Here is a 27917-nt window from a genome sequence, read left to right on the forward strand (position 1 = left end):
GTGGACAAGCCTTCATTGAACCTCTTCCATACATATTCTCCTCTGGCCATTTTGGCAGACAGATGATGAGAAATGATTCAAAATGTAAATGTATGACATGTTCCCCTATAAGGCCACTCAGTTCTAAACCCAACATCTGTGTTTTTCTTTCTGTCTGCACCAGGCTTGTAGTTAAGAGCTCAGAGAAAAAGGCTCCAGCCTACAAAAATGTCCGGGAATGACTAAAGGCCCCGAGCCTGGTTTTGTAAAGCAACAGTCACCAATAGAAGGAGCTTCTACTGCATATACATGGTCTAAGGTGAAGAACAACATGAACACTTGGCACTAGGTTTTTACACTGATATACCCTTGTGATGTGAAATACGTCCTGAATTCAGGCATTGCTGTTGGCACAATTCTTCACTCTGTCTCTCAGTGGAACCACCCAGGGAAACTCCAAAGTTATGTGCGCTCACGTTCAAACTTTTGGTCCATACATACACATTACATGTTTTACATTGACAAAAATAATTCTGTAATGTTAAAAAATAGAATACAAAGCTCTAGTCTGGTGTGCAAATAAAAAGAAGACATTACACAGATATAGATAAAGGACGTCTAAGCATGAATACTGTAGATGCAGTGCAAAATGATGACAACCCCCCCAACCCCGCCCCAGGCCCAACACACTCCCTCACGCCACCTAAAAGGGATGATGGCATGTAGCACTGTACAGATGGGCAAGATGGGACACTATATATATATTTATATATATATATATATATATGTGTGTGCTCTATGATCATTAAATGAGACGATCATCTTCTTCAATGATGAAGCAAAGAAAATATTTTAAAAATGGCGGCCAGAAATGACTTCCACTGGTTGAGGTTTCTCCCTATCAGCGTGTACCATATTTGACAGTCAGTCAGTTTTGCCTTAAGACGTTCTCTCTCATCATTTACAAAGTCAATCATAGCAAAAGCTATGGGGCTCCAAAGATCTGCGAACTTTCGTCCTCTCTGTGGTTCTTGCTCTCTTCCCCAGTCTTGATTGTGACTTGCGCTGTCCGCTCTTTCAGAGCTCACATTTACAAACACATTGGGAGTGAGGGAATTCAAAATTGTGTGGAATTTCCCTTCCCTGTCTCACTAAAACTCATTTTTCCACTCGCCTCTTTTGCTCTCCCTGTGCCTCTGTGTTTCTCATACCCTCCCTGTCTCACGGGCACAGTCTTCTGACTCTGTGCATGGGTGTATGTGTATGTGTGTGCATGTGTGTTTGTGTGTGTGATGTTTTTGTGTTCTGTAATCGTGTTTGTGTCCAGCAGGGGCGTGTTGTATTAGTGTGTGAAAATGTGTTTGTGTAAATCTATGATTGTGTGTGTGTTTTTTTTTAGGTGTGACACTATTTATAAGATGCTTCCTCATGCTCTGCTAAGACTGTGAGGTGTTTATGTGTCTCTCTGTCTCACACGTGAGTCTGCATCCTCTGTGTGTGTCGGCTGTGGGAATAGTCAGAGTGTTGCGAGGTGTAGGAGAAGCGAGTGGAGCTGCCGTACTTCCCTAGTCCAGTCTCTGATCCCGAAGGAGCAGGACCCCCGGGACCTACGCTGACACCAGGACTCCCCACCCCGGGTCCCACACCGGATCCTACCCCATACATTTCATAGGATGGGCCGGACTCCAGAGGGGCCAGGCTAGAAGGGGCAAAACCCATGCGGTAGGTCTGGTAATGCGAGGGATATCCATAGTTGTCATAGGCAAGCTGGGAAGTGGAGTCCAAGAGGCTGCAATCCCCTGGGAAGTCGCTGGCCACAGGAGCAGGGTTAGCTGGGGGCTGCTGGCTCTGGCCCCCACGGGTGAAGGTGTTGAACTGGGCGTAGCTGATGTGGGACAGTCTGGAGGGGGGTCGTGGATCGTAGCAGGCCTGTGGCCGGCCAGGGGAGGTGAGGGGGCCAGGGGGACCGGGGGCTCCACCGCTGGCCGTGGCTCCTGAGCCACCGGCACTGCTGCTAATGGACGCAGCGCCTCCTGGTGTTCCTGCAGGGGAGCGATAGTCAGAGTAGTGCATGGTGGAGCGGGAGGCAGGGCGGCCTTCATCGTGGGTGGAGGCTCGTACGTTGTAGTAGCCATTGGTGGGGTCCTGAAGATCGAGGCAGAGAAAATGAGCAACAGACAAAAACACAGTGCCAGTCTACAGATTTTTGAGGTCAAAATGGCTTTTAAACAATAACGTTGTGTTCCTTCCTGATCCCTAAAGATAAATTCTCTTTCTTGTAAGACCTGTTAATTAGGTATTCTGATTGGCCATTTTTGCAGAGAGCTTTAATCTCGTCTACTCCAGGACTCTCCAACAGGGTGGATCCCCACCAACATGCAACAACAATCCCGGATTCTCTGGGTGATGGAGGGATGCTCTCTCTGTTCACTACACCCCGCCGCTGAATGCTCTAATGTTGCTCTAATATTCTTTCTGACATCTCTTTGTCTCTTACATACTCATACTTCTCCCCCACCCAGCTCTGTTCCTCTGCTGTGGTGCTTCAGGCAGCAGGAGGCAAAAAAACAGTCTGGCTGAGGCTGTTGTCGGGGTGATCTAACCACCTCCTGGGGTGGATTCATGTCTGTGTTTCTTCAAAGTGATCCGCGGCAGCACTCCAGCTAGAAGGATGGTGTGTTTGCCCTCACAAAATATTCATGGGGGGGGGGGGCACTTCAGCAGAGCATTTTGGCAGCTTTACGCGTAAAAATACATTCATCACCTTCAGCCCAACCCCATGGTGTCAAAGTGTATAAATGATTCACGCCAGCTGAATGGGCAGGGCCCTTCATCTTTTTCAAAATTTCTTTCCAATTTTAAGGTTTTCTCTATTTTGTCTTTAAATATCTTCAAGATGACTTTCTACATAACCAAAGAAGTGAGCTGCCACAGTCAGACTGACAGTGAAGGGCAGAGAGGACCAAAGGAGCTACAGCAATTAAAGAAAGACCTACATCCTACTTCCATATTCTCAAAGATACTAACACTTGGTTTAAAAGGCCGCCTATGAAAACACATCTCAAACATTGAACTGAATTATTGCTGCTGGTCCAAACGACAGCATTTTAAGTTTTTTTTTTTTTGGCTTGTTTGTTTTTGTTTGTTTTTTTACTTACAGCCAACAACATGTTGCCCTGAGGAAAAGAGAAAAAGCAGCTGACACCCAAAAAAAGCATCAGCACAAACCTAACACAATGTAGAATGAAGAGGACAGAAAGAGGTCTAAATGTTCTTGAGGCTTCAGATGGCTGCAGTGAGAAGGGATTCTGAGGCAGAAAGGGAATGGTTTTAACCTGACTTTGGTTATATTGTAAGGCGGAGGTACTAAGTCATAGTTGCTAGATAATAGCACTTAGATAAACAGCAGCCCCTTTGGTTATGCTCTTATACATAAATAGATAATAGTTACTGCTTAAAAGACCTGATCGCAACTCTTAAATGAAAGGGCAATAGCAGCTGAAATCATTTAAATTTATTTACCAGCAGTGTAAAGGGAATGGGACTTGGTTGCTCAAATAGCTCAGCAGTTCAAATCCCTTTTCTTTGTCTTGAAGGTTCATAATGAAAATTTAAAAATGCTTTTTTTTTTTTTTAATAGTAGCGCAATATTTCAGGTCAGGTTGCACTATATAATGCCACTGAACTCTCAAAAAATATTATTATAATGGCGTTCCACTTGATTCTTATTTCTGCCTGGTGGATACTGACATCACTTTCACCAGAGAAGAAACGCTGTATACATCACAGCATGAAAGTCATCACTCAGAGAAACCACGTCAGTAACGATTAGGACATTTGCAGCCCTTCGAGGTATAATTAGAATGAAACCTTGCTCCAGAATGAACTCTGCAAGACCTCTCTCTGACTTTGGCATCAGTTTGTTATCGCTGTTTTGTTGGCTGATTTTGTCGTAACATTCAGTATATCAGTGGTTTTATACCTATTTCTGAACCTGTGATTGAAACCCTACTCAGTACTTTGTAATTTTCAAGGCTTTTAGTCAGAAAAAATCTAGTTTGTTTATATTTTGAAAAACAGTTTGCTTCCTGATTTGTTTCTGCCCGAGCTCACCTTCAGGTCGTACTCCTGACGGGTGTCCAGGGTGTCGCTGCGGAGGTCAGACTTGAGCTCTATGTCGTCTTTAAAAGGCTGATTGGAGGGAGAGAAGGACACAGAGGGGAGAAACTAAAGCGTCAAATGACAAAACAAAACAAAAAGGAGGAGAGAAGGTGCCATAACAAAACAAGGAAGAGGGAAGGAGGCAACAGATTATGACAGGAAAAGAGAAAACGGAATTAAAAGTGTTAAAAGGAGCAAATACGGGAGGAGGGGGGAGCACAGAGATTGTTTGAAGTCAGAAGGTACATTGTGGCGTAGGGAGAGGTTACTGAGTTAATCTGAGGTTTTTTCTACAGCTCCAGGCTGTGTAAACAGCATCCAGCCTGAGCACACATATCCCGCTAGCTGCTCACCGAGTACATGGCCTTGACCATGCGCGAAGCCGTGGACACGCTGCCGGAGTCCTCTTCCAAGCTGTGGGTCTCCTTGTTTATCGTCTCCACCTTGATGTCAGGCTTGCCCAGAGTGACCCCGCGTCGACCTGGAAGCAAAACACGGCGAGGTTGAATACAGCTGGCCGTCGTGTTTTTACGAGCAGCAGGAGCAAGTTCAACCCATATGTTGAAGAGAAAGCTGTGGGTGTTTGATTTTCTTTAGGTTAACTGTTTAGTCTGGTGATGAGCATTTGAAACGTGAAAACCACAAACATGAAAACCTCTACAGTACATGCAGATTGGGTCTTTACACTGTAAGCACACGGAGAGTATGACTCACTGCCTTTGCGTTGCCGGTAGAAGATAAGAACGAGGACCAGCAGAAAGATGAATAAGAAGATGGTGGAGCCCACCGTCCCCCCTGCTATTATCCCCACTGGGACTTCCTCTGAAATAAGAGGGAGAAGAAGAAACAGAGATGGAGAGAGTAATAGATTGAGTCTGTGATGCAAATGTCCATTTGTGTAGAAAAATACAGAGTACATTTCTGTGTCCCAAAGTTCAAACCACATGCAACTCACTTATAAGTGAAACTGAACAATGCACTCATGTCTCTCAGAAGATTAAATTTGTTTTGTTCTTTTTTTTCTTTTTTTTACATAAAGTTTTAAGTTCTGCATCTTGAAACTGAGAAATTATGAATTTATCAAACACACCAGTCTCCTCCAGTGTGATGATCATTGTGCCCGGGCCAAATGAGTTCCAGGCTGTGCAGTTGTAGGTGGACAGGAAATCAGACTCCATCACGTTGTTGATGGTGAGGGTGGAGAGGACGCCGCCGCCCTCGGCTGACAGTTTGCTCTGCTCGACCGTGTACCTCTCCAGCAGTGTCCCCTTCTCCTTCTCCCACACATTCTCCTTCCACGCCCACACCTTCAGCACACACACACATTGTCATGTTTTCATCCGATTTTCATTTCAATTCCTCACCACCTAAGCATAACAATAAACATTACTTGTCTAATCCTAACCTTTACCTTTACCAAACCCTAACATCAATCTAACCTTAAAGCAAGTCTTCACCCTAATATTTAATGATTTACATTGTGGGGACTTGTATTTTGTCCTCACAATGTGACTGTGTAAACTATGTAAACATTCATTCAGAATATATTAAATAAATATATAAATGGCTTCATATTTACCAGATATGTCTTTTTTTAATCAAACTCTTGGCAAGGAAATCAAACAATTACCCAGAATGTTGAACTATTCCTTTAAGGATAGTGAAATATCAGTGTAATATATTAATTTTCAGACATAATGCCTTTTTTATTGGTGTTGTCGAACGTAAAATTAAAAAAAAAAAAATATACAATTTACAGTTGTATAAAATCTGGTGAATAAGCGGTATAGAAAATGGATGGATGGATGGAAGTTCTATAAAAAAAGTTTGGTTCCTTTCTGGATAAAATGGAAAATCCTCAGACACATATTGTAGGAAGGCATGACAAATAGAGCACATAGATTTACACACTCACATGTAAACACACACATTGTATGACTTAGCTAAAACCAGCAACAGTTTGGATGTTTCTGCAGACTGAAGCAGAAATGGGTGGGGGTGACTGAACTGGTGTGAATCTTGCACATTCTCCAACTTTAAAGCCACTAAAAGCAACTGTATTATTCAGCACTGAAGAACTAAGGCAAGTTAATTATGCATAAGCCCACATGTTCCCATAATCTGCCCACTTATTCCAGAGGAGGATAATCTCCTGGCTGTGGCGTTTACCGGGACAACTGTTCCTCTCCAGTCCTTTATATTTTATAAATCTTTTTCTGTCCCAACCTTCGCCACTTGCATTAGGAGCGCACAGTGCGAGTCAGGACGGATCAGTCACAGAGGCCGGGGAGCAGAAGAACTACTGCTATTGCGTCTCTGTGATACAGCCGAGTGGAGAAAGCATCCAGGCTGATTTCTGACGCAGAAGCTAAAAGCGGACCGGCTTAGTGTTAGTGTTGGTTTGTTTATGTGATGGGACGGGAGGAAAATTCTGGGAGAGTTTAAGGGTGAGTCACCACTCAAAAAGAAAAGGGGACAGCGACTAAAAGCATTCACCGTGCAGGAGTGGGGCTGTTTAGGAACAAGAAGGTACAGTAACAGTAAAATTCAAATCGCTGTCATACAAAAAGGCATAACCATGTGCTCTTTGTGACCATTTGGTAATCCATCCATCCATTTTCTATACCGCTTATCCGTCAGGGCCGCGGGGGAGCTGGAGCCTATCCCAGCTGACTACGGGCGAGAACCATTTGGTAATTTTATTCCAAATTATCACCACTGGGCGAAAATTTCTTAACATTTCTACTGGAGATTTGGTGCAACAAATGTTTCCGACACATTCTTTTGACTTACAATCTTATCTGGAGGAGGAGTACTGGCTATGTAGCATTTCACCTCTCCTCTCTCCCCTCTCACTGCATACTGGACTGGATCACTGGAGATGATTGGAGGACCTGCAATAGCCAAAAGCGATAGGATGTGTGAGTGCGTTTAAAAGAGAAAAAATTATAGAAACTACACTTGAAATTCCACAAAAATTAAACCTCAGGGTTTTTTTTTTCTTTGTTTGTTTGGTTTCTTTTAAAGACATTGACCTTAGCGGGCCAGTTCAAGAGGAATTGTATGAGTTCAAAAATAACCCCCACCACCACTTTGGATGTTTTTTTTTTTAACTACTGACAAGTTGATCTTTTAGAAAGCACAAGTTACTCATCTACAAGCAGTGATACAAACTGTGCGGAGGTTTTCTGACCGTTGACGGTGAGCGTGACCTCAGTCTCTCCTACTCCGATCCGTGGGACGATGGCCTTGCATACGTACTGGCCGGCATCCGCTTGGCTCACAGACTTTAGATACAGCTGGTTGCTGTTGCTCAGAACCTGTGGGTGAGTGAAAAAAGGACACAAATATAAACAAGGCAAGTCTGCTAAACAAAAGGAGGGATAAACAAAATAAAAGCCCAAGTATACATAAGCAGAGGATAGGCTAATGTACTTACCATTACACCCCTATTTGTATATCATATGATTCCAGTTTATCGTGTTCATTTGCGTGTCTGGCATTATTTGAGTATATGTGACTACTACTCCTATCCTGGCTAACAATGCAAATTTGCACATGTTAACCCATCACAAAGATTCTTCAGTTGCCTAGCAACCACATCCATCAGAAAATTAGCTGTGTGAAAATTATGGCTAAATATGTAACCACCTAGGGAGAGAGCGAGAGAGCGAGAGAGAGAGAGAAATACCTGAGCGAGATGGCTTTTATAGATGAAGGCCAAGGCCATTTCATTTAATGTGCTGTAACTGTAACGACTTCACATCTCTAATCTGTAGCTCAATGTGAGAGCAGCTAACATGAACAGACTGTTTACTAGTCAAAGAGCCAGTTGACAAGTTGTTTACTTACATCAACTAGCTGTGTCTTTGGCTGCACAGTAGATGTTAACAAAACAAAACAGTGATGATTAACATTTGCAGACTGATTCTACAAAAGTCAAACGTAGTTTAACTCAGAAATAGGGTTGTTCTTAGAAGTTAAGAGAAAGTTTGACATTTTGGGAAATAAGTCATTCCTGCTCTTGCTCTGACATCAGTGAGAAGACTAATACGACACTATACTCTACTCTGTACTCTACTCTATACTCTACTCCATACTCTCTAACTTTATTACCCCCAGTTGAATGCAGTTTTGCATGTCATACCGCCCCCTCTCTCTCTGATTGTCTCTCTTTCCCAGGTCATGAGAAGAAAGACAGACAAGTTAACGCCCTTAAATAACAGGCTTTTTCTGTAAAAACAGGAGATGAACCTGTGCACTGTGAGCTATGGTAAAAGTAGTGTTAATACGGGAACGGAGAAGAAATATACAAAGTGTGGGCTCTTAGCTTCTTACCATATTCGAACCCTTTTTGAACCAGGTGAGTGTGAGTGGAGGGTTTCCAGCCCATTTGCAGTTCAGGGTGACATCAGAGTCAACATCTACCGTTTTTGGCTGTGGCTCCACCAACAGAATTGGACCAACTTGAGACAAAGAAACACAGAAGGATGTTGTTGTTGTGCTTGAGTAATAATGCAGTAGGACTAAAGGGAAGAAGCTGCTCAGAAGAAGAAGAAACAGAACAACGGTGTGTTTTATCCCTCTGACTCTGGATCATAGTGAGTGAAATGGGCCACAAGCAAATGAACAAGCGGGATGAGTGTTGTGTGACTCACAGTGAACATCCACTAGGATGCTGACGTTGGTCTTTCCCACAGCGTTGAAAACCAGACAGGAGACAGGCTCGGTGAAGAAGGAGTGGTCGGCCTTGGTGGTGAACACACTCTCTCTGGCACCCTGCAGCACTACGCCCCCCTTAGCCCACCTGGGGTTAAAACACACTATGTTACAAATGATGAAAGCATATATGAGCATTATGTGTCACAAAGAGAAAATATAAATATTAAAATCTTGTTTTTATGATGTGCTGTAAATTGATTTCCATGCATTTCTGTTCATGTCTACTTAAAGTGGATTTAAGAATAGACACCCCTTTCAAAGCAAAACAAAGAAACCACAGAAATTTTCAACAAAAGTCATACAAACCCAAAAGAAATGGAACATTTCTGTCATATAGTTTGGCCAGGTGACTGCTACCTTAAGAAGCCCAGTGAAAATGAGAACGTGCTTAAATGTGGATGCAGACCTGTAGCCCATAATAGGAGGGTTGGCGTGAGCCTGGCAGGTGAAGGTGACTCTGTCCCCCTCCAGGACAGAGCGAGGCTCAATGGACAAGGTCACTGTTGGTGGATCTAGAAGAGAGAGAGAGAGAGAGAGAGAGAGAGAGAGAGAGAGAGAGAGAGAGAGAGATCAGCCTTACTACATCCAATATATGCTGCAGTCTGGAAGACAGTCTGATCCAAAATGGCTTCCATGAATTAATTAATAATAGCTATAAAACATTTAGCTGCTGCAGACGTTTTATGTTTCAAAATATGTTGCTGTGTGGCTTTTTATAGCAACATTTAGCAACTTAGGTTTACACATTACATGATTGTGACAAAAATGACACTGTAATGCAAGAGCTTGTTTTTTTGGCATTCATATTATTGTATATATACTTCTTTGTGATATGACCAAAACAATAATACTTCTTGAATTAAAATCGCCTTCCGCCTCAGTATTTTTTAAAGGCTTACGGTGTACGTTGAGGGTGACAGTTGTGCTTTTGCCAGTGGGAACAGCCAGGTTGGTGGCCACGCAGCTGTAGTTCCTCCCGGTGTCACTGTCAACGGGCTGGATTGGCAAGTAGCTACGTGTGGTCACCCTTTTCCTGTCTGGAAGCACCTCCTGATGGTGATGACATTGATGACATTGATGAAAAACTTGTGTGTTTAGTGTGTCTTGGTGAATGCTGTCTCTATGTCAGACTTACAGTGCTACTGACAGCCCCCTCCACAGGCAGACCATCTTTAAGCCACTCGATCATTGAAGGCGGTTTAGCCCCTCGAGACACACAGCTTAGGTTGTAGGACTCTCCCGCATTCAGCAACACCTCCGGACCACCATCGATTACCGGTTCGTCTGGGGGAACTGGAGCGGGAGAGGGAAAGTGTTAGAGACACACGTGTAATGTACTTTTTACAGACATGTGCAATGGCACGCAAACATACTGAGGACGGTGAGTTTGGCCCTCCTGGACCTCAGGGCGGCATCAGGGGCCTGGCACTCGTACAGGGAGTCATCAGACAGGTCAGCTGAAAGGATCTCCAGGTTGTACTGGCCCAACTCCTGCACACGCAACACACGATACCTGGGCCAGGCTGGGGCACACACACAGACATAGTCGAGTAAGAGTTAAATAATCTCGACAAAAATAAGTGAAATTTAATTTCCTAAAATGTTAATCAGTATAGTTTACTTTTTTCTACTGTTCTTGTCATCCTCTGTGCTGGCTGAAAATCACTATGTCAATCATGTCATGATATCTTAAATATTTATTTTTTTCATTTACAAACTGCTAATTTATCATACGTCAGGATCTCCAAAACCGCCCACCGCACAGCTTGTTTCAGTTCACGGCAACAGTAAAACTTCAGATCTGTGTCATACATGGGCATGCGAAGCAAAAATCGGACTTTTGACTTCATCAGGCAAAAAAGGACACCAGAGAGATACATGGACACAGGATGAGACAGATATGCACAAACACAAACACACGAACAAACATTCACACACTGTTGCACACTGATGCCGACACACTTGCATACACGCAACACAGTATCTACCCCTTCCCCCACCCACCATGCACGGCCCAGCTGTGTCACTGCTGTACATTCTCACCATTAGGTGGCATCCATGCTCTCCCTCACTAGCAGGAGGAAAAAGATGAATGCATTATGACAGCAACGTTTTAGAGGACTCAAATCGACTCCAGTCCGTGGTGCAGAATTCATGTTTGCTGCCCAGACAAAGATTGCATGTGAAATTCTCTGTGCCGTGTCCATGAGCAGCCTCCAAACTGAGGTTTTCTGCTTGCCTAACCTTGTGTGTCCTTGTTTCAACATGCATGTGTGCATGTGTGTGTGCCTTGTATATACATGCATTTGCATGTGAAATGTCGAGAGCGAGAAAGCGTATGAAAAGCCCAGAGAACGAGGCGGGGGAGCAGAGGGACAGAGACTCGTGCACAAACAAACACATACACACACACACACACACACACACACACACTGAGTGCATGTGTGCATGAAGCAGCCAGTGTTCATTCACATGTTTTTATTTAAAAGCTTTAGCTTGAAGCATTGCACCATTGCAGTAACAATATGATTAAAATAAAGGAAGGAGAAAGGGAGGGAGAGACAGAAAGATTGGAAGAAGGCAGGAGACAGAGGACAGAGAGGAGGAGGAGAGAAAGAAGGGACAGAAGGGTTGAGAGAAAGCGGGGGGCACAAACTGAGAGGGTGTCAAGTAAGGTGAAGGTAGGAGAGGGAAAGAGAGACAAGGTAGAGAAGTTAAATGAAGAAGAGACAAGAGAGGGCTCAGCATGGCAGAGGGAAAAGAAGGAGAACAAGGGCAGAGGAGAGGAGAGGAGAGCATGATTACAAAGGCCAAAGACTTAAAAAAAAAAATAAATCCAAAATCATAACATACACTTGATGAGAATGCAGGATAAGAGAAAAAAAAATCTGGGGGAGAAAAAAAAAACAACAGCGACATCCACAAAAACAATGCAACAAATGATGCATTCTTCCCCTGGACCAATCGGTTAAAAATATGCCCATTTGTTTTGACCAGTAATTGCACAGACCCCTTTGGGTTAACCAGTGCAATCCGGAAAATGCAGCAACACAGAAATAAGATGCATCATTCCCCTAAGTTTTGTCAAAATCAGACAAGCCGTGACTTAAATTGTTGTTGGGGACCAACAGACAAGTGGGAGACTTAATAAATCAAGCTGGAAAATTCCATTACGAGGGACAAAATTGTGACAAGAAAGCCTGGAGTGAACAGTAAGGACACAGAGCTGTACAGAAGCAGAAGGTTATATATTTGTTGAGGAATTTTTCAATAAAAATCAGATTTCAGCCAGTCAGTGTTGCCCTCTGTTCATATGACAGAAGTGATGATGCAATGCTCCTCAACCAAGTTGAAGGGTGTCAGTTAAATGTGCCTGAGGGAGCTTAGAATTTCCCCTTCAAACACTGGATGATCCGTGCAAAAAGGTGGCCAAAGTCAGCCTAAATAAGTGCACAGTTTGTCACAACATGGTGTGATGGGACCGCTGCTGTGGCAGTCTGGCTGTATTTAGCACAACAGTGGACTCTTACATCTTTTGGCCACGACTGTTCAGCTGGCTCAAACTAACTGTAACTCAAAACATTCAGCAGCGAAAACATTTTGTCAGCATACATTAGACACCACAGTTACATCCACGCAATGTCACTCTGGGTGAGTGTGTATCACTTAAAAAGCTCCAAGAAGGCACTGAAACAGTACAGTTACCTCAGTCTACGTATATTTTGCAAAATAGTTTTCTGGATTGGTTTTATTCATAGATCAGATGGTGGCCACTGTAGCTGTAAAGCCTAGTGACCATAAGGAGGAACAGAATCATTCCAGTTAGCTTCTGTTTTGATGATGTATCTTAAGGCTCACTTTTGTAGTCTCTGTAGATGAGTTCCGAAAACCCCATCATCATCGCCACCAAATGTCTTTTTCAAGATTTTTTATTTTTTTATTTTTAAAAAAAGGGTGATTCATTTAACACTATTTTCCAGTATGGTTTGGTTTCATTTACATATTGAATTGCTCTCTTGCTGACTATTTTTCTCAATTGCAGCACAAAGAGCTTTTCTGTATCCTAAGCAGTCAGCCTGTCGCAGCCGGTAGTTTAAAGGTTACTGTGACAATAAAGAGAGAGATGACATTATCCATTAGCTCAAAGCACTGCCCTGCTAAGATGGCTGAAGACTCTTGTCTGGGTTAATATTTGCTGAGTTAGTCCACAATCTATCCTGATACCCCCTAGCAACTGCACATTTACCCCTGTTTGGAAATCACTGGTCGCTTCAACTGTGGGGTTTTGTACTTTTGTTGGAGGTTGGTGTAAACCTGACATCGTGTCCAAAGATCTTCAAAGAGAAAATATCTCATTTTGTGCACCTTGGTGGCCTCCACTGTGTTTGAGTTTGAGCTCTGCAAAAGTTTCGAACGCCACTGTGAGCATAAAATAGCCTTTAAACATTAAACAGCTCTTCCCTCTGCACTGTGAAATAACAAGTTAAATGACTAAATGGCGAGTTATTTTGGCAATTATGGTGAAGAAAGTACCAGAAAGAACCCAAAGACATTCACAAAATTACAACTTCTCTGACTTTAAACACGCAGCATAACATTTTGCTAACAGCAGCTCCAATCCAAAAGTATCAGAATCAGCTCTGAAAGCCCCATCTTAGTCTCATGCTGAACAGAGTGAAGGAAGCCTGAGGAGGCTGGATGATGATGTCTCACCCCGGAGGTCTTCTCCGATACCCAGAGCCAGACCATCTTTGGTCCACTGAACAATGCCTGAGTAGTTGAAGACAACACAGGACAGGATCACCCTCTGGCCCCGCACCACCGACTGGTCTGCCGGCTCCTGAGAGAACCTCGCTGTCCACACTGCAGAGACAGATAGAGAATAGGGAGTGGGAGAAAAAGTGGCATAAGTTAGGGACTTTCTCATTTTCACTGTGGACATACTCCAGGCAAGTTAGTATAAAATCTCCCTGACCACAGATTTAGAAATTTTCATATCTGTAGTTTTACAGCTAATTGACAGAAAACTGCATTCCCACAGCAGAAATGAAATGCCACGATTGCCATCTTTGATCACACATTGGCTTGCAGCCATTAACCAAGCGTTGAGGAGTAAAGAACTCCATGGAAAGACGGAGGTGTCAGAGAAGAGGAGATCAGAACAAGAGTCAGAGAAGAAGAAAGAGGAAGAAAGAAGACGAAACGGTTGTTAATGCTGACTCAGGAGAGAGGAGCTGGGAGATCAAACAGTCAACTTCAGCCATAGGGTCTCTCTCTCTCTCTCTCTCTTTCACCCACCCCTTTTTCTTCTTGCTCCTGACTTTTATTTCTCCAAAACTCTCTGGCCCTACCTCCCTCCCTTCCTCCCTCCCTCTTGTCTTTCTCTGTTTCTCCCTTCTTCATTCCTCTCTATGAGTCATCTCCCAGGCTTCTACTCACAATCCAAAACTACAGTGGTTGTCATTGTCTACTAGACTCTCTCAGTCCAGTCTGTAGTCTGCTACCACAACAGATAGACCAGGGCCGCACTGGCCCACCAACCGCCTGTCTGATATGAGGGGAAAACAAGAAAAAAAAAAAAAAAAACCCTGCTATTGTTCCACGCTGTATGATGACAAGTTGTAATTAGCTGTCCCTTGAAGACATGACACCCGTACAATAGAAGAGAGGCAATTGCCGCGGAGGAATTTCATCTCGCTTTAAATTTCCATTCTTTCCATTCTGTCTCTCACTTTCATTATTCTTTCCTCTCCCACTTATTTCGAAGAATCTCGTACAGTAGATCATTAACCCAATGCTGCATTGTACACCTCCCCAGCCCCCCTCCCTACCTCTGCCATTACCTCCCTCCTTTTACTCTCTCTCTCTCTTTCTAAATGTTGTATGTCTTTTACTCAAATTGCTTTGCTTCACTCTCTGCTTTTTCCTCTATATGTATGCGTCCCCACTCGCCTCACTCACTTTGTACATCTATAATGCTGTCTATGAATGTCCTTTTGCCTGCACTGATTTTCCACTACTGCTCCCTCTCTTCAGTGTGTGTGCGCCTTCTTCTTTCTATATACATGTATAATGCTGTATATGTCCTTTTACCCATAATGCTTTCTATTTCTGTGTTCCTCCTCCTCGCTGGTTGGAAGGGGGTTAGAGGCGGACTGTCACAACTCATTTATCACATTAAATATCAGCCCTCCAGCACTTTCTCTCTCCCTCTTTTTCTCATTCCCTCCCGCTCACCCGTCTCCATCTCTTCTCTCACTTTTCTCCCTCGCTCCTTTTTCTTCACCTCCTACCATTTACATCCCTCCTTCTCACTTGTCCACCCCACTTTTTTATCACTTGTTTGCCCCCCTCCCCTGTTCCCTCACAATCCCTCTCTCATTCCCTCACACTTCTTCCTCCAAGCCCTCCAGCGCTTTTTCTAAAGGTTGCCATCTCTCTCTCACTTTTTTTTAACAAGTGCCATATGCCTCGGCACCATACCTCCTGACTCCCCATCATGACCCTCGGTCCCTATCTCTCACGATCCCCGCTCCCCTTGCATACGCACAGACATGCACTCTCCCTCTATCATGTCAGATTTGGTGTGATTTGCAGAGGTACAATATGCCTGATAATACAAAAGAACCCAGTCATGCAAGAAGATTTCCTTAGCAATCACAACAATGGCTTTTGACAGTGCACCACATTAATATTCTGAAGATAAAGGAGATGTGCGAGGATACACGCTGAAAAGGGAATCAGATGCAGACAGAGCTTTGCAGCAAGCATACCTAGAATAATTTAGCACTGTACCCAAAAAAAAAAAAAAATAGCAGTCCTTAATTTGCTCCCAAAGGGACACCCTAATTAACCGGATTAATAAATTAAGATAGAAAAGCAGACAACAGAGCAACAACAATTGCTAGGAAAGGCTGGGAAGTAAAATCTTGTCACAAAGCCTCTTGAACGTTATGAAAAGGCAGCACAAGGATGCACCAGCCAGCAGCAACCATAGCTCAAAGTTGAAGTCAGCGCAGAAGCTAGCATCAAAATGTACTTTAAGTATCAAAAATCACATGGAGAGTCCATGTAAAATGGTGATGTAGGTCCCTGCATGACTGCTGGAAGCTGCACAGTCATTGGAAACTATCAGAAAGTTTCACCAAATGTCCTGTCAGGCACAGATTAATTATGATTTTTGCCATAAGCAAAGTTTTTTAGGATCTGGTTAGTGTATTTTCATTCTTTTGATGCGTGTTTTGGTGGGAATTTTAAATGATAAGGCTTTTTAAATCCTTTTTTTCTTTGCATAAGCCTGTAATACGTGATTTTTTTTTTTCACTTCACAGCTGAATATTTATACATTTAGTAAATACAAAATTATTTTAGCATTAATTTGGAGTTGTTGCCTAAATAATGTAACTAATGTTCAGCTCTTCTTTTACTGTATTTCTGTTTTTGGCCTCCACTCCTCCTCCACTCGACTCCTCAGGGAAACACTTTGCTCTTTAGCTGTTAAATGCTTCACTATTGTTTTCAGTTAGGTGATAACTTTGCCTTCCTCCCATTTAGGGCTGGCCAGGTAGTGCACATTGGGTTGATCTGATCTTTTTCACTAAAAACAGCTGTCACTAATAAATAAATCAATAAATAAATAAAACTAAAAAGAGAAATAATGGTAATATAAAAAATATGAATTATGTTTAAGACATAATTAATAACATTATGTTTTATAATGCTCTTAAAAAGGGATGCTGGAATCTGTTATCTCATGTGCTTGATTGTTTTAACAGAATTGTGGAGTAAAGGTCAGATATGTTTTACATCCACTGTAGCAAGCAGATATGGCAGTGATGTAGTGGTAATTAAGGTGGAGAATGCATAGTCAGCACTATATTTTGGAAGAATTATAAACAAAACATAATTCTACAGGGTGTCTTTCTTTAACTTACTGTATGCACCCTAGTTTGATGAATTCATCCATCTAAAGCTAATTACTGCAAGGTACAGTGTGGAGTCGTACCATCTTAAAAAGCATATAAAGTCTTTTCTCGAACATACATGGGTGTAAAAAGAGTTTAACTGGTTTAAAGTACCCGAAAATCTTGACAGTAGCCTGAGGGCAAGCAAATCCTTTCCTCCACCACCTCAGATATGCTGGCTGGAGGTATTCCCTCAACTGCCTCGGTAAACCACAAACATAATCCAAACTGAATCCTCCTGAGTAAAGACTACACATTCTGCAGAGAAAACACCCATGCAAAGGCTGTGCACTGAAAACACTGACTCATTTAAACATGTGCTCATCCCCCTCTGATTTTCATATTACCGAGTTAACACTTGTCAACATGAGTGTATGTGCTTGTGACTGTGTGTCTGTGTGTTTAAAGTAGGGAATGCACAGAGAGAAGAGAGCAGTCAGTGCAAAGGCAAGGCAGGAGAGTGTGTGCAAGCGAGCTTGTATTCTTTCATTATATGGGTTATGCTGCAGAGACAAATTTAGAGTGTGTCCTGATTTCTTTGAGTCACTGATCCCCTTGATACCACCGGGAGACTCCGAGCACCCTGTCCACACAAAGAACTGTGACCATGACCACATGCACATGGACACACATGCACACAAACAAAAACAGGCGGCGCAGATGACCTAACCGTCACCACATGGGCTAACCATTTCCTCTCAACACACACAAACACAACCACTCTAAACCCCAAACATATAATCGACACGTACAGGGCGGTTTTCTGAACATGGACTACACCACGACCCGGACTAAACCGTCAAGTCAGAGGAGCATCTCTATCTCCACTGGGAACGGGTCTCAGTTTAGTCTAGCATTAAGTACAGCCCTAGTCAAAGTTTGGAAAGGAATTAGGATTAATCTGCAGCCTAGGACAACAGCCCCTGTAGACAGTGTGACACCAACCTCGGCTTGTGAAAGCAGACACAAAGCCAAAGGCGAGCACGCACAGCTTTGCCGGGTGACTCACCAAAAGCATGGCCACACACTGCCATAGTGTGAACCACCACAGCAATTTAGCCTGAGAGCAGCTCTCGCACCATGCAGTGGTGTTTTAATAGCAAGGTAATGAACCGTCAATTTGTTTCTGAAAATTACTGAAAGGGTATATTGGATGCAAAGATGTTTGGAGCTATTTTTAGCACGTGTGCTGCTCATATGCCCCGCTTTTCTTAATTTGCCACACTCTCTGTTGTTGGGTGGTGAATGTCAAAGCTTGCTTTACAGATATTAAATACAGGTCTGCCCCCTCCTCTCTGTATGGGATGGGAGACAAGGGTGGGAGTGATTCCATGCAGTAGAGAGTTCTGGGAAAAATTTCCTAGTGGTACTCAGTCTCATTGAATCAGGTGTTATTAAATAAAAAGGCATTTGTATGGATTGTTATGCACTGATCGAATTATCTTTGTGTCTGGCCCCTCTCCCCCCGTACCCCCCCTGTACCCCTCCAACAAAGTCCCCCCTGCCTCTCCCTTCGCTCCTCTCCAGCCAATCCCGGCGTTTCGTCTGGATCACAGACTTACGTCACCATAGCAACAGCTGACGTGTAAAGTAACTGCCCAGAAAAAGTTTTCTGTAAGAGCATGTCTGTGAGCGCACACGCGTATGTGCATCTCTGTGTCTGATGAAACCCTCCCTTATGCTCAGTACACCCATTTTTATGGAAAAAAAAAATTTCGATGACCTCATCCTCCCTCCACCTATCCAATTAATAGTCAGGCGGTCGCAATGGTCTCTCATTATTTCTCACTTTCACCCTCCCTCCACACTCTCTTCACTGTTAGTCAATCCGCTCCAAATTGATTTTGTTATCAGTCTAATTCCATATCGCCGCTGCGTGTGGCCGACGTGTTATGGAGGGGGCTGCCTGGAAATGAGATGCAGAAATAGGAGAACAAAGAGACGACAAGGTCCACAGACACAGAGCCGCGAAAAGTGTGATGGAGGAGGATGACATCATTGTTTCAGGACACAGCCGCAGCCGAAGGAGTCATGCGGCCCTGACTCGCCCTCCCTCCCTTTATGCGACTGTACATACATTCAGACGTCTGTCCATCAGTCTGTCTGTGTCAGTATCTGCATTAGACCCGTTGGGCTTTACTACTGGGAGTTCCTCTCCAATTCAAAAAACTTGCTTAAAACACTGATTTGTTTTAGCTCCTAAAACGCTGACCTGGAGGTATGAGGATTTAATGTGGTACAACACTACACTTTACTTTGGAAATGTATTCAGGCACTATGTATGCATGCAGTCTACATAATGTTTTATGAATGCAGACATGGTGCATACACTCTATAATGCATGCACTGTATGTAGAGCTGCAGGTAACTTTTATTTTCAGCGTTGATTAATCTCAAGTCTATAAAATGTCAGAAAATAGTTGTTGGACTCCTATTGCAATTTCCCTGAGCCCATGTGACATGTTCAAATCACTTGTTTTGTCCAGCCAACAATCCAAAGCCCAAAAGATATTCAGTTTACTATGAAATAAAATAGAGAAAAGCACAAAACTCTCACGTCTGAGAGGATGGAAGCAGAAACTTTCAGAATGTTTTCTTGACAAAGGATTTAAATAATTAATCACTTATCAAAACCGTAGTCAGTTGATGTTCTTAGAGGCCAACCAATAAATAAACCGACTAAACTGTATGAACCATGTAGTACATGAAGGCATGCTGTTTCTCCTTCTCTTTGCCTGGCTGTGGGAACTCTACCACCTGTGCCTGCCTTCTCTCAACAACATGGCCGCCTGGCAGGATGGCCATAATAACCCGTAACCATGGGGACGGCACTATAAGAATGAGCTAGAAACATAGATGGTGAGAAGCAAGGAGTGAAAGGAGGCAACCCACTGAGCCTGCTGACACCATATCACTCAAACACAAAGGTGACTCCTGGAGGTGGAGACGGAGGAGAGGGAAGATCAGGCCACAGAAGAGAAAAAGCCCTTCCTTTGTTTGCCGCATTGTCTGCCTGCTCGTTCCCTTCCTCTGTCATCTTACCTTGCGTCCTTCCCCTGACTAGCAGCCAGCGACCTCTCTCTTTCTTCATTTCTTTTGTGGCCTTGCCTCCTTCTCATTGCCCATTCATTTCCCTTTGTTTGGCAGGCATCTACTCAGAAATGATTGCTCCGCCTCCTTCTTCCCTTCCACCTACCACCTTATTCTCTTTTTGGGCTGTACCTTTCCGCCTTCAAGCATTATCTGCTTTTTCTTTCCCTCCATCACTTTTCCCTCTCATTCCTTCTCTCCATCACTATCAAAATGGTTGCTCTATGTCCCTGCATGTAGTCTGTTGATGTTGATACTACCCTGTGAATGAGACTGAAGGCACATCCTGTGATGAAGGCGTGCATCATTTTCTATGAATGTGCATGTCTGTGCAGGCAGTGTGTGCGTGTGTGTGTGTGTGTGTGTGTGTGTGTGTGTGCACGCGACCCTCCCATTCTCTGGGGCTCCTCTCATACATGCATTTCACATCTGCAGAGCTTTATTTGTACTAAACCTCTGTTACAGACATTGTTACCATGGCTACAGCCAGTGAGGACCACTGACACAATGACAGACACAGTGGCCATGGCAACCTCAGGATCAGTGGTGGGTAATATGATAATTCATGGATGAGGCATCTGACACATCACGGACACATGAATATGCTCAAAGCGCTGGAAAGCCGGCCCGGCGCTGGTAATCCACGAGCCTTTTGTGCAGGCAACATGCCGAGCGGCTGACAAAGAACACACTGCTGTAACCAAGGGTGACCACAACTAACAATAGCCGTCCTCTGGATAAGCTTGAACAAGGGGAAACATACATACATATCAAGCTGCTACTCTGCAGAAGTGTTGCTGCATAGCTTGCAGCGCAGCAGTGGCCACAGAATTCAGCTGGGACAATCGATATTATAATGAATCAATAATTCGCGACAGTGGTTCGCCATTGATTTTGGGCAGCGACCCATTCCTAAAGCCACTCCGCCTCCAAAAGCCATGTGATCTAGCAAGTAAACATCAGCGCCATCAACTGTGACAGCTTTCAGTCGGTCGGCTGATCCACCTCATGTTAGAGTACAGCATGGTAATGGAATCCAGCAGGACTATTTTACAAGCAATATCCCATCGATAAATCACCTCCTCCAAGGTCTGCTTTAATTCAATCCGGTGTAATCTAATTTTATTGATATGTACTGTAGATTCCTGCAATGTCATCTGTCACAAACCATCCAATAAAAACCTGGGGCCTTGACCTCATACAGTGAAGCAATATTAAGACAGAGCCCCTCGCCAATATCACCACCACAGCACAGCGTCGCTTTGAAGAGGAGGCTTCTTTATTGATAGCAAACACGATAAATGACTAGAAAGCAAAGTGAGTGGGGCGATAATAAATCTGGGTTAAGTCCTGGGTTGAAAGCCTTTGGATAGCATTAGGAAAATACTGTACAACTTGTCTAATAATTGAGGTGTATTCTCTCATATGAACTAAATTCTTTTCAGAAAAGAGATGATTCCTACTTTTCCAAATTCAAGTCCTATCATGAAAATAATAAATATAACCCAGTACAGAGTAGTATACAACAGTTCAGTCAGACAATACCAGCATTTGATACTAGTTGTACGCAGATTTAGAGGTATCAAGGTATTCCTTGATTAAACGTGACCTCTGATTGGTCCACTACTGCAGCAGCAGCTACAAACCATACAAACTGTGGTATGCTGAAGTCAAACGAGATGTGTCTCAAGTGTTGTTTCTAGTAAGGGCAAGATCCTTAAGCTCTAACTAAAGAAAAATGTAATCCTAGTGGCAATCCAACTTTGTGGCACTTTGTGCTTGTCCCTTTCCTGTTTCAACGTGACACTGCCCCCGTGCACAAAAAGAGATCCATAAAGTGTTTTTTTGCGAGTTTTGTTTGGAAGAACTTGAGTAGCCCAAACAGAACTGTGACTTCAGCTCCATCATGCAGCTTTGCCACGTCCTATCACCCAACATTAGTGTCGACGTGCAAATCCCTGCAGCCAGGTTCCAAAATCTTGTGGACCGCCTGAAACCACAGGAGTGGAGCTTGTTATAGCAGCATATTAATGCCAGTGGTCCACATACTTTAGGCCATACAGTGAATCTTCAATCAAGCTGACATGACTAAGATGTAAACTAGGAAAAGCCTGATCTGCAACTGAAAATATGGGTAAACTGAATTAAGCTTAGCCTCGAGGGTATTGTATTAAGCTGGCTGTGGCAGTCTTTGAAAAAAATAATGCATCCTCAAAAAATGGTTTTAATGACTGGACTTCAAAGTCATTGATGATTATTACTACTAAGAGATGGCTCCCTCATTATTTGTAGTCGGCAACAATTTAGCCTGCAGGCTGTTAAATTACTTGACGAAGGGACGGTGAGCGCTGCGGTACTGTGGTAACAGATTTAGTTGGACGGCTGACCCTAATGTTGTTATCGTAAAGGGAAGATGGATGGAGCATGCCGAAACTCTCCCTCCCTCCCTCCCTCTCTGTCGGCCTTGTCCCCCTAGAGGAGCAGAAACTGGGAGAGAGCGGAGAAATGAAGTGACATCATCAGCGTCAGCCACATTCCTGCGGAGGGAGGGGGCGAGGAGGACGTGGAGGAAGGGGGGGGCAGAGAATGTCCCAAAACTTTTGAGGTTACAGGACCGACATCCTCCCTCCCCCATCCCCTGACACACACACACACACACACAAATGCATCCATTCTCCCTCCCTCTCCGCTTGTGTGTGCACGTTTTCCAGTGCACGTTAACGTGTGCGTGTTACAGTACATGGGCTCGTCCTCCTCCTCATCATGTGCTCCCTGTTTTAATTCATGTGCTTCTCCTCTTGTCCCCTCCCCCACTGCCTCCCCCACTCATAACCCCCCCCCCCCCCCCCCCCCCCTTCTCTTTCTCTCTCCACCGACCAGAGGAATGCAAGAACCACATCTGGAACTTATTAGAGAGCGGGAGAGAGAAAGGGGTAGATGGAAAGAGAAGGATCAGTAATGTTGGGGGGTGGGGTGGGGTAGGGGGTAGAAGAAGAAAAAAAGTAGGAGTCGGATTGAAGGAAAAAAAAAAAGTCCAGGAGGGGACAGACAGAGAGAAAGATTGAACTTTTTGTCATGTTGGGAGAGAAAGCCAAAGAAGCACGAAAGAAAGTTAACAGCAATTGCCGTTAATACCAATTAACCTCAGCAGGGACAGGGGCAGTGGGAGAGCTCAGATGTGGGTTCAATCACTCCCGATACCAGCGCAAATGTAGCCTTTGAACCAGCCGCGACCATATTCTGTTTGAATGAGCAGCCTCACTGTCCCCACTGAGGGAGCAGTCAAGCCTGAGTAATAGTCCCTTTCTCTCTGCCACTGGCCTCCCCGACCGCTCCTCCTCCTCCTCCTCCTTCGTCCTCGTCCCTCTCTCTCGCTTTTCTTTTCATCCAGCACAGCCTCCTCCTTCACTACAATACTGTCTCCCCCACCACCTCTAAAACAAACAAACAAAAAAAAAAAGTCTAATCACTCTAGATCAGGCTTCACCCACCTGCCCAAGAGTCTAACCCCTCTTTTTTTTCGCACTCCTTCTCCCCCCCCCCCCCCCCCCCACACACACACAACTTTTCTGGAACCCGCCCCACCCCCCTCTCCATCACCCCCGAATTGTTCCTCGCTGCAAAATGTGGCCGTTCAGTTTGAGAAAACAAGGCCAATAGATTCAGTCAGATGTGATAAAGTGTTCCTCTGTTGCTCGGGGGACTCTGCATAAAGAAACATTTTTAAGGGGATGTTTTTTTTCCCTTCTTCTTTTTATAACTTGGATGCCCCCAGCCTGTCAAACACAATCAGATTATGGAGACTTCTTCTCTTGAGAAATGCTCATGTAGCTGGTGAGGATGCTCAAAGGAAATGTGTACACTTTTTTTTTTTGGACTGAATTTATCTCTGGCCACAAGTTTGATAATGAATTATCTGACTAAATTCTTCTGTACCCTATCAGGTTTTTACTGGATAATCCAAAAGCAGGCATGCAAGCTGCTTCTTTTTCTCTAAGCACTACTTCAAAAAGCATTATAGGACACTCGTGTCCAGAGGAATGCCCTTAAACAAACATATCAACTGAGGGAAGCAATCAACATGTCACACATTGACAAACACCCGTCGGGATAGAAATGCCAAGAATTTGTTGATTGAATGGAACCCAGTAGGGAACAACAGGCGTGGATGTACATTATAACATTACGGACTCCATTCCCAGATTGTGCTTTACAACTGGTTCAGTGATTGCTTTCAGTGGCTGATATCAATTAGAGATGCTTTTCAGTAAATAGGCTTCATTCAGATCCCGTAAAAATCATGACCCGAATTCACAGGATTGAGCCATATCTCGCTCTTTGGGATCAAAATTAAAAACAGACTTCTCCCTTGTCGCTCCAGATCTATACTCTCAGTCGGAAATGGTTCACTATAGCACCACAAAATGGTTCAGAAAGGTTCACAAAGCTATAAATAGTTCTACAAGTGGTTATCCACAAGACCCTCATTGGAGGATCTTAGGGAGTTTGAGTTTCTGTCAGTGGCCCCTTTTTTTTCCTTCATCAGCCTTCCTCAGCCACTCATGTTTAATCTCCCATAGCCATTATCTGCACAGAGACAAGTTCATCCAAGTACAGTTTTAGTGGTTATTACAGCCCGCTATGTCCCCGTTCTTTTGTAACCAAATTTGAATTTCTCCAGATCTGCCTGAGCTTAATGAGACAGAGGTCTGGCTATGTGAGATTAGCTCAGGCTCACTCCTTCTTTTATTTCTTGAGAGAAGAATCTAGAAACTCTAGAAACTCTAGAATCTAGAGTTGCTGTATATGAATCAGTGATAGACAGATAGACGCAAATGTCACATACTATTATTGGCAAGAAAGCATGAAATGTTGTAAATCAGCAGTTTCAACAGAGCGTTTTAGTACTGCACTGGATTCTTTACGAGGCTCCCGTTATTCCAACTATTACAGCTCACTTTCAGTCATTACCATTACACATAGAACCACTCTTCAAACAACCCTTGAGGAACCCTTCTTTTCCAGGGTGTAAAAGCCCCCTGAATGTGTCTGACTCTTCCCAACATCTGAATTTTTTTTCTGCGCTGAGCACAACACAGGAATTCGTCTGAGGTTTATGATTCACAGCTCGGCTGTGTGATTCAGAGCTGGAGCGTACATCACGGGCAGCCCTTGGCCTCGGCCTGCACAAAAGGACAGAGGCTGACAAATCGTACACCTGCACTGGATCCTTTGTCCGAGTCAGCATTTAAGCCTACCGTCTGGGCTATAAGTGCAATGCTGCAAGTTTACCCTCAAGGCCTCCTACTCATTGGGAAGTTAAAGAAGAGTGCTGTTAATGATTGATTATGCAGTAACACTTAACAGCTGTCGGTGTTTGCTTGGGACTTGGTATCAGGTTGGTATGTAGATACAAGGCTGGGATACTAAATCAATCTCTCCAGTGGTCTTAATAGTGGAGACGTACTACAGTTAGTCCTGGTTGTAACTGTGTCATTGATTCTGTCTAAATAACTTAAAAACATTCTGATTCACCAAAGCTTTAATTAGCCGCTCCACTAATAACCATCCAATCATAGTAGGCAATTACATGTGTGCAAATTGCAGGCCGTGAAATACTGTTTTACTTGTCTAATGAAGAGATAAGAGACTGGGTGCTGGGAGGAAAAAAATGCTCCCAAACCTAATGTATTCTCTCATTGGAGGTGATATTCATCTCGTCTCTCTCTCTGGACTGTGTTTACTCCTCTTATATTTTCAAACCCCGAACACAAAAAAAACCCAGTGCAACATTTGAGACCATTTATTACAAAATACATTCCCCCTGTGCACAGCCTGCTAATCTTTGGGAGAGGAAATATCATTGTGTTTGAGAGACTAACATGGAGTAACAATGGATTATACCGTTGTTACAGTTCAACAACAGGCAATAGGACACATGGTTTCACACATGTAAATAGGCACTGTGTGTGTGTGTGTGTGTGTGTGTGTGCATGTGTGTGTTTATGCACATATGTAAGTGCATGTATTACTGAGCTAATCATGTGGACTGAATAGTTCATGAAGGCATGTGGCAGTAACATGGGGTCTCGAAGGAGGGAGAAGGGTGGGCACTGTGTTTGTTTGTCCCAGCGATTGCCAGATTGAGTCGTATGTGGATTCATGAAGCGCTCGGGTTGTCGATGAGAAGGAATCGGCTCCTTACAGTATGTAAATGTGCTTGCCGGAATCTTCAGCAGCACAACATGGGTGGATGCTGAGCGCCGAGAGCCTGGCTGAGTGATACAAAGCCTGGCAGACACGGTGACATCATCCCTTTCCATACCTTCCCTTCCCCGTACACGCCCCCTACCTATGATGAAGTGGTCGAATGGCCGGCTTGCAGCCTGCCGTGCACGCTCCCGGACAGCCAAGGTAGACAATAGGAAAAAAAAAAAAGGGAGGTTTGCCTTGTCTGCACAGCCACGACACACAAAGATGCCTCAATCAAACAGGTAGCTTATAGAAATTACAAGCATCTCCTGCTCCTCCTACTTCAGCCTCCCGTCTCCCAGCAACTCGGCTACAGCCGTGATTTTCATAAGCCAATAGCCTACCTGGCTCCCCACAGGTACGGAGGGGGAACAGATGCATGGGTGGCTGCTGATGCTGATGCTGCTGCACATGCCTCACTGTGCTGCTGAAATGCACAGAGGGAAGGCAACAGAGAGGGTGAAAATGGGCTTTGTGTCAGGCACACAGGTACGACACCAGGATAGGAGAGGCAGAGGTATGCGAGAGTGTGTGTGTGTGTGTGTGTGTGTGTGTGTGTGTGTGTGTGTTGGGGGGGGCAGAGATATACAAGCCTTCTTTCACTACAGGATCACTACGGTGGCTGGTGAGCGGCGCTCTCATTGACTGACAAGCCATTCAGATGCGATAGCAGTGTGGAAGTGCTGCTGGCATGTAGAGTAGCGCTGGTCAATCACTGTCATTCCCGTCACGTCCTCAGCGCCTTACCACGGCCCGTCGAAATAACGGCACCGGAGCTTTGTCATAAGCAAAAGGTCATTTAGGCCGGTGGGCGCGCATGCACCAGTCATGTCCAAGTTTGATGCACGCACGCGCACAGTCGGACGCAAGTGTAGAGAGGCGCGAGACAATGATCATTAAAAAAAAAAAAAAAGTGAGGTGATCCATTGCTGCGGTGCGGACACGCTGTCACACGCGCGCGTGAGCGCGCGCTCATACGTAGCTGTGCACGCACGCACGCGCGCACACACGCCTAAGGTGATCCATTACTGCGGTTCATATGGGAATGCTATGAAATCATGTTATATGCCTTTCTCCTTTTCTCTCCCCGACACGCACAGAGACACGCTCGTGAAGGACGGGCACGGGCTTGTGTCTGTTTCCAAGCCTCTGTCGTTTCACACAGCATTACATTTAAACATCTTTCGTCATGAAAAAGAGAGAGAAATGCACTCTTACCAGTTTGAAAACTCAACACCAAACTCAGGAGCAGCAGCCTCTGCATGTTTCAGCCGACCAATAAGTCCGTTATTGGCTCAAACCTCCGTGAGGACAGCATCAAAAAGCGGGAGTTTGTTGACTTTAATGACAGTTATACAAAGAACAATAATCCTCCTGCGTTGTCCCTCCTCGTTTGTTCCCTGACTCGGGTTCTCCTCGGTCAGCTTTTACACCATTTCACTGCTTTTTTTCACGTCTCTGCTCTTCTTCGTTCTCCAGCGACAGTCCGTTTTCTACTACGCTGAGGCTGTAAGCGAGCAGAAATGACACGGGGAACTTCCGGTCATTTTTTCAAAGTAAAAGAAGAAGCTGGTCATACATAAAGTATGATGAATGAAAAATATTAAGCAATATATATTTACTTGTCATAAATTAATTTAGTATTCACACAGGGTTTACCATATTATGTAAATTTACAATTTTTGAACAATACAGGCTAACAATAAAGATTGTTTCATTCAAAATTAAAACCTCCTAAGTCAATTGTTA

General features: G+C 44.1%; 1 protein-coding gene across 2 annotated transcripts; it reads right to left on the minus strand.

Annotated features, from left to right (window-relative positions):
- Positions 1-1292: 1292 nt before the first annotated feature.
- Positions 1293-27697, minus strand: kirrel1a (kirre like nephrin family adhesion molecule 1a). Of its 2 annotated transcripts, none has more exons than XM_046380929.1 (15): positions 27387-27697; positions 13576-13725; positions 10236-10385; positions 9998-10155; positions 9762-9912; positions 9269-9374; positions 8799-8947; positions 8479-8606; positions 7334-7460; positions 6934-7034; positions 5231-5447; positions 4855-4962; positions 4494-4621; positions 4093-4206; positions 1293-2124 (listed from the first exon to the last, which is right to left on the minus strand). In XM_046380929.1, the coding sequence occupies exons 1-15, from the start codon at positions 27430-27432 to the stop codon at positions 1450-1452; spliced, it is 2508 nt and encodes an 835-aa protein (XP_046236885.1). In that variant the 5' UTR covers positions 27433-27697; the 3' UTR covers positions 1293-1449. The 2 variants fall into 2 exon arrangements, with proteins under 2 accessions (XP_046236885.1, XP_046236886.1); XM_046380930.1 differs by having other exon boundaries at positions 4093-4170; positions 27387-27696.
- Positions 27698-27917: the final 220 nt, after the last annotated feature.

Source organism: Scatophagus argus, chromosome 23 (assembly GCF_020382885.2).
Source record: "Scatophagus argus isolate fScaArg1 chromosome 23, fScaArg1.pri, whole genome shotgun sequence".
Lineage (NCBI taxonomy): Eukaryota > Metazoa > Chordata > Actinopteri > Scatophagidae > Scatophagus > Scatophagus argus.

Excerpts from the sequence above, each read along its gene's own strand:
- kirrel1a (XM_046380929.1), bottom strand. The coding sequence starts at position 27,432 with ATGCAGAGGCTGCTGCTCCTGAGTTTGGTGTTGAGTTTTCAAACTG. Across the intron at positions 7,461-8,478 it reads TCAAAAAGGGTTCGAATATG|GTTCTGAGCAACAGCAACCA; the intron begins GTAAGAAGCTAA and ends ACTCACCCACAG. Across the intron at positions 2,125-4,092 it reads GTCAGGAGTACGACCTGAAG|GACCCCACCAATGGCTACTA; the intron begins GTGAGCTCGGGC and ends CTCGATCTTCAG.